Source organism: Mytilus californianus, unplaced genomic scaffold (genome assembly GCF_021869535.1).
Source record: "Mytilus californianus isolate M0D057914Y unplaced genomic scaffold, xbMytCali1.0.p SCAF_3, whole genome shotgun sequence".
NCBI lineage: Eukaryota > Metazoa > Mollusca > Bivalvia > Mytilida > Mytilidae > Mytilus > Mytilus californianus.
In genome coordinates, this window is record NW_026262679.1 from 118,815,457 (window position 1) to 118,823,360 (window position 7,904).

The window sequence follows — 7,904 nt, forward strand, 5'->3', positions numbered from 1 at the left end:
AAATGGACACAATATTCAAGCTTGATACAGGTCTGAATTTGGATTGTAATTAAATATTTGACACATTATAGGTTTCTGACATAGAATAAATGTAGTCAAAGAACTTGAAATTGGTTATATGAATTGAATTTATATTCAATTGAAGATTTCTTGCTCTTGTGCAATACACTGTGCTGTTGCACAATACTTAGTTAATCTGTTTTCAGACTATATACAAAGAATTAGCAAAATAAATTGTGACCCCCCAATATTTTTTTTGGAAAATTGATAATTTCTTAAATCTTGAGGAAAAAAAATTGACCCCCACCCCAAAAAATTTTTTTTTACCCCCCCCCCCCCCCCCCCCCCCCCCCTCCTAAAAAAAATATTTGAAGATTTTTGTAAAATGTGGTAAAATTTAAGAGACATCTATACACTTAAACACAAGTTATTGTCTGAAAACTAGAAATTTGCTAGTTTTGGCCCCTAATTCCTGAACGGTGTAGGCAATTACCCCCAAAATGAATCCCAACCTTCTACTTGTGGTATTAAACTTTGTGGTACAATTTCAGAGCAATCAAAATACTTATACACAAGTTATTGTCCTTAAACTAGAAAAATGCTTGTTTTGGGCCCTTTTTGGCCCTTAATTCCTAAACGGTTGGGACCACCACCTACCAAAACAATCCCAACCTTCCTTTTGTGATATTGAACCTTTTGATTAAATTTCATAGAGATCCATACACTTAAAGTTATTGCCTGGAAACCAAATGTCTTCAGATAATGATGACAACGTGATAGCATTGTACGAATGCAAACTTTTTGCGGTCGTATAAAAATTGATAACCCCAGTTTCATAATTTCTAAAGAACATTTCTTTCCCAGTAAACAGGGGTTTCAAGTTGTCATGTGAAATAAAATTTGAACATGCTTTTTCATGTACAATAGTTAGGTGCAATTTTTGAAATACAGTCTTTTATATATTTGAACATTTATTTAACAATTTTACAGACATCTAAAACACAAAATGTTGCTCTGCATGTAGGACAGGGAGATTTTCCACTCATCCATATCTCTGGCCTTTGTTGATTCTGACGACTAGCAAACCATTTACCCATACATTCTAAACACCACATAGGTCGGCAAAAACACTGGACACAATTACCAGCTTCTGGATCATCACAAAGTTTTACAAGCTTCACATCAGATTCTTTCTGCATACATCCAATACAATTATCACAATCCTGAAAAGATGAGACATACAGATACATACATCCAATACAATTATCACAATCCTGAAAAGATAAGACAAACAGACACTTTGAAAAATGAGTTAACATCAAATAACATAAATGGATTGTTATACAGAGCTATCTTTAATTTGCAAACAACTAGGGCATGTTGAATATAACTTAATATCAAATAGATAATGCATTTGTACAGAATATATGTAAAAAAAAAAATTTGGTACAAAAAAAAATGTATTATTTTATAAATTTTCAATTAAAGTTGAGACAGTTCCAAGTTTTCAAATATTATAAATTGTGCAACCTTGCCCTGTTCTTTTAACTTAAAGCAGTTCCTAACTCATAGTTCATTACTTTCTTTATAAAGATATCTTTAAATTTTCATAAAGATTTAATCAAATGTCCTTTTTTTGACAGTCATAAAGGGGAGGGAGAGGTAGCGGAGTGAAAGAACATTAAATATAAACAAATAAATCATCTAGCAAATTTCTGAATTTATGTTATTTCTCCCTGTTGTCGGGTGAGGATTTAATTATTGTATAATACTTAAAAGTAAAAAGTACAAAATACAAACTTTGTGAGAAGGCCATCAGTTATTTACTACATTATGCTTATACAAGAAAAGTAAATGATATATTAAGTTTGTTTACCATTTCCCTGTTTCTGTTTTAGTCTTTAATTAAAGTAAGAGGATTTTTAATTGAAATTAATTCTTCCTTAAAGTTTAAATGATGTATTTTGTAATAAAATAATCAAGCATAAGTAACATTATTCCATTAGTACTTTGCATACTTTGATTTACTTCTGGTTCTAATAATTGAGTTGTTTCATAACAGTCTGATATGCTTTGTGTAAACCCCATATTACTTTAGTCAGTTTTATGCATGAGAATGCAAGTGAACACGTTGCTGATTTTTGTTATTCATAAATATCGCCATTTACGGCCCAACGAATATTACAAAATATGTCTTAGATACTGGCATGAAGCTGCAAATGTTCTGCTCTCGGAGATATACTTACCATATTTAAAGGCAAACGAAAGTCATGATTCAAATTCACTTGTTCATGGAATGCTTCCAAAAACTGGTCACTTAAAGATTGTTTTATTACAATGTTCCTAGCATTTCTAATTGGCCCTGATAGCTTTTCTTTCAAATCTCTGTATTCCAATGAGTTCAGTCTGAAAAGAGTAGAAGTATATGTTGTCATTTGTGACTTAAGTGTATCAAGGACCAACTTTCAAAAACTGAATTATTAAAGTGCACTTATAAATATATATATGGTTCTGATTCAGAACTTCTGAAAATTACATGTGGTAAATTTTTATTTCATTTCTGTGTAAAATGATACTTTTATGCAATGAATCCCTATACAACTGTTCACTTATACCATGGAAGTATTATAGTCAATATAATACTTCCATGCTTATACATATATGTGTCTTCACTATTTAAACTCTTACTGCATGCAGCAAATGTATGTCTTAGATTTAATCTTCTCCTTGTTAAATTGTTATATTTACCAATAAAATGCTTCGCTGAGCGCAGCCTAATACGACCGCAGTGGTCGAACCCTGAACAGTTGGGGCAAATTTGGACACAATATTCAAGCTTGATACTATCTGAATTTGGATTGTGATCAAATTTTTGACTTAATATAGGTTTCTGACACAAAATAAATGTGGTCAAAGATCTTACAAATCTAATGCGCAATACTGTGCAATTGAAGATTTCTTCTTGAAACTTTTCAAAAATTTGAAATTTTGAAAATTTTGAAAATAAAAATATGAACCTTTTTAAAAAAAAATTGGAAACCCCCCCTTCCCCCCAAACTTTTTGAATCCCCCTTTTAGCATTAACCATCAAACTCAATTGCAGTCTTTCCTTTGTAGTATGGAACCTTGTAGTACAATTTTAGAGAGATCCATACACTTAATCACAAGTTACTGTCTGGAAACTAGAAAAATGCTTTTTTTTAACCATAAAAGCCCATTTAAATACATCATAAAAGTATTAAAATAGAAAATGACATCATAGTCATGGCTAAAATTAAAAAACCTTCATCAGCAACTTTTAAAAGTAATATCTAAAAATAAAATTTCTTCATCAGCATTTGAAAGTAACTTCTAAAAATAAATTGACAGCTAGGACTTTGCAACCATAAAAACCCATTTAAATACATCCTAAAAGTATTAAAATAGAAAATGACATTATAATCATGCCTAAAATTAAAACACTTTCATCAGCAACATTGAATAGTAATATCTAACTAGAGGCTCGTCGCTCACCTTGGTGTATGTGCATACATGTATCAAACAAAGGACACTCTCCAACATTGTAGACAAGAATAGACTTCATGACAAAAATCTCTATTTTGTTGATCTTGTATTACTGATCTTTTAGTCTGTTTAATTTCTCTCTATTTTCTTTAGTTTTTGCTCAAAAAACAAAAGAGGGTAAAAAAAAATCTCATTTAAGGGCAATCACTCTTATGAAGAGTGACAGTCTACTAACTATATCGACAAAATTTGACTTTTTAATAGATCTTGGCTTGCTGATCATTTCTGTGATTTAAAGTGTTCATTTATCTATTATAATTTAAATCATATAAGGCATAACAAAAAAAAATGTTTCTCTCTAAATATCATAGTTTTCATGATTATAGGCAAAAATGAAAAAAATAGTAAAATTTGTCATTTATGGGCAATAACGCCTATAAGAATTTGTCTAACAGTTTTGACGTATATGGACAATTGGTAGAGCTCATTATTCTGAACATTTTTGCTCCTTTCAGATTTTGTTTATTTATAACGGTTCACAACATAATAGACAAAACTTGCATTTTACCCCTATGTTCTATTTTAGACACATTTTTTAAGCTATATACCCTAATGATGATTAAGGCCAAGTTTGGTAAAATTTGTCTCAGTAGTTTCAGAGGAGAAGATTTTTGTAAAAGATTGCAAAAATTTACAAAAAATTGTTAAAAATTGACTATAAAGGGCAATAACTCCTTAAGGGGTCAATTGACCATTTTGGTCATGGTGACTAATTTGTAGATCTTTCTTTGCTGAACATTATTGCTGTTTACAGTTCATCTCTATCTATAATAATATTCAAGTTAATAACCAATAAATTGCTTCGCTTGGTGCAGCTGGATACGACCGCAGAGGTCCAACCCTGAACAGTTGGGGTAAAAATGGACACAATATTCGAGCTTGATACAGGTCTGAATTTGGATTGTAATTAAATATTTCACACATAATAGGTTTCTGACAAAGAATAATTGTAGTCAAAGAACTTAGAATTGGTTATATGATTTGAATTTATATTCAATTTTTTGCTTTTGTGCAATACACTATGCTGTTGCATATTGACCCCCCCCCCCCCACCTTTTTTTAGCCAAAAAAAAAATAAGTGAAGAAATTTTGTTTAATTTCTGAAATCTGAAATGAGAAAAAATTGCCCCCCCTCCCTCTTTTTCAAAAAAAAAATTCTTTCCCTCAAGATATAGTCATAATCTCAATTCAAATTACCAATGGAGTTTGCAACCATTATTACCCATTTAAATACATAATAAAAGTCTTAAATAGATAATTTAAAAGCAGTGTAAGGGAGGTAATCCAACATTGTACAACATTGTACAATTTTGTTTTTGGATTACCTCCCTTACACTGCTTTTAAATTGTCCATTAACCAGGAAACCCTTGTTTTTCCCCCTTTTTTGCCCCTAATTCCTAAACGGTTTGAGTCATAACCCCCCAAAGCCAATCCTAACCATCCTTTTGTGGTATGGAAACTTGTGGTATAATTTCAGAGAGATCCATACACTTAAACACAAGTTATTGTCTGGAAGCTACAAAAATGCTTATTTTTGGCCCCTTTTTGGCCCCTCATTCCTTAACTGTTGGTACCATAACCCCAAAAATCATTCCCAACCTTCCTTTTGTGGTACTGAACCTTATGGTAAATTTTCATAGAGATCCATTCACTTAAACTAAAGTTATTGTGCGAAAACCAATGTGTCTTCGGACGACGATGACGCCAACGTCATACCAATATACAACCGCAAAATAAAAACTAAAATTTCCTTAAAATTACCAATTCAGGGGCAGCAACCCAACTAAGGAATGTCTGATTTGTCTGAAGATTTCAGGGCTGATAGATCTTAACCTGATGAACATTTTTACTTCTTGTCAGATTTGTGCTAAATTCTTTAGTTTAAGAGATATAAGCCAAAATCTGCATTTTATTCCTATGTTCTATTTTTAGCCATGTCGGCCATGTTGGTTGGCAGGCAGGGTCATTGGACACTCTTTTTAAACTAGATACCCCAATGATGATTGTGGCCAAGTTTGGTTAAATTTGGTCCAGTAGTTTCAGAGGAGAAGATTTTTGTAAAAGTTAACGACGACAGACGACGGACACCGGACGCCAAGTGATGAGAAAAGCTCACTTGGCCTTGTAGGCCAGGTGAGCTAAAAATAAAATTCCTTCACATACATAATCATGGCTAAAATTAAATAATTTTTAAAATAGAAAATGACATCATAATCATGCCTTAAATTAAAAAGCCTCCATCAGCAACATTAAATAGTAATATCTAAAAATAAAATTCCTTCACATACATAGTCATGGCTATAATCAAATTACCTTTATTAAACATTTTTAAAAAAGTAACTTCTAAAAATAAATTGACAGCTAATCACCTAAAGACAATAGATTTCTTAATAGATAATTTACAAGCAGTGTAAGGGAGGTAATTTGAAAATATGTGTTTGAATTACCTCCCTTACACTGCTTTAAAATTAAGTAATTGACCATTAACCTGGAAACCCTTGTTTTTCCCCTTTTTGCCCCTAATTTCTAAACGGTTTAAGCCATAACCCCCCAACGCAAATGCTTACCATCCCTTTGTGATATGGTAACTTGTGGTATAATTTCAGAGAGATCCATAAACCATTTCACAAGTTATTGTCTGGAAACTAGAAAAATGCTTATTTGGGCCCCATTTTGGCCCCTTTTTCCTGAACTGTTAGGACCATAACCCCCAAAATCAATCCCAACTTTCCTTTTGTTGTCATAAACCTTATTGTAAAATTTCATAGAAATCTATACACTTAAACAAAAGTTATTGTCCTGAAACCAATGTGTCTTCGGACGACGACGATGATGATGACGTGATACCAATATAAGACTGCAAATTTTTTGCGGTTGTATAAAAATGTAATATCAAAAACATTCATGGGTTTCTATTCCCCTCAAATGGGTGCTAGGGGCCATCTTGAATTTGTAATAAGGTGAGAAATTTTTTCTGTGTTGAAGGCTGAAGACATTGCTGTGGCTTTGAGATTACAAACAACAAAACGATGTTCTCTGCCTTGTGTAATGTTATGTGCTTTTAGGGGTTTTGTGTCAGAAATTAATAGATCTTATCCCTTTATTTTTTATTGAAACACTCAACTGTAGTTTTTTTATACTTATAATTGCTTAAATTGTAAATTAACTTAACTATAACAGTGACTTGCCTGGTTTGATATGGTTTAACTCTCTTGTTGATACTAACTACATGACTTGCCTGATTTAAAATATCTTAACTTTCTTATTGATACTAACTACTTGACTTGCTTTATATGAAATGGTTTAACTTTCTTATGGATACAAACTACTTGATTTGTCTGATTTGAAATAGTTTAACTCTCTTATTGATACTAACTACTTGACTTCCCTGATTTGAAATTGGTTAACTTTCTTATTGATACTATTAAACTAATTGACTTGCTTTATATAAAATGGTTTAACTTTCTTACTGATACTAACTACTTGACTTGCCTGATTAGAAATAGATTAACTCTCTTGTTGATACTAACTACATGACTTGCCTGATTTGATATGGTTTAACTCTTGTTGATACTAACTACTTGACTTGCCTGATTTGAAATAGTCTTAACTTTCTTATTGATACTAATTACTTTACTTGTCTGATTTGAAATGGTTTAACTTTCTTGTTGATACTAACTACTAGACTTGCCTGATTTGAAATGGTTTAACTTTCTTGTTGATACTAACTACTAGACTTGCCTGATTTGAAATGGTTTAACTTTCTTGTTGATACTAACTACTGAGATATTCAGATACTGCACTGATGTCATACTTTCATACGAAAGAGAGTGTTCTTCTGATTTGGATAAAGTTAGATGAATATCATTCTGATGTGCTATATTTAAAAAGTATGTGGATGTTTTCAAAACCCAAGAGTCTGTGACAATAACTCTTCTCCCATGTGGGCCAGACGTAAATTTGTCAAAACGACGGAACTCAACATTTATAGAGGCTGCCACTGATCTCCAACTTCCTGCATTATTGGTAAGATAACTAAGTTCTTTAGCAATAGGATGTCTGGACCATTTGTCTGTAGACCAGTAAAACACAACAGCTGATGCACATATAATAATAAAGAGACTAATTGTCAAATATATCTGCCAATACCATGCAAAGTAAGGAAACCAGTAAACATGTTGAAGAGGCGAGACATATCTTAGTCCTATAAAATACCCTAAAATGAAAAAAAAACATTAAACTATTTTAATTCATACTGTAATACAATATTTTAATACAGTCAATATAAAACATTACCAATTAGTTTGATGTCAAATTGGTAACTTCTTGAAACCATGTA

General features: G+C 31.7%; 1 protein-coding gene across 1 annotated transcript; it reads right to left on the reverse strand.

Annotated features, from left to right (window-relative positions):
- Positions 1 to 953: 953 nt before the first annotated feature.
- Positions 954 to 7,297, reverse strand: LOC127735968 (E3 ubiquitin-protein ligase TM129-like). The gene is made up of 3 exons (XM_052246441.1): positions 7,257 to 7,297; positions 2,247 to 2,406; positions 954 to 1,223 (listed from the first exon to the last, which is right to left on the reverse strand). Exons 2-3 carry the CDS (start codon positions 2,247 to 2,249, stop codon positions 972 to 974), a joined length of 255 nt encoding a protein of 84 aa, XP_052102401.1. The 5' UTR covers positions 2,250 to 2,406; positions 7,257 to 7,297; the 3' UTR covers positions 954 to 971.
- Between the last annotated feature and the right edge of the window lie 607 nt (positions 7,298 to 7,904).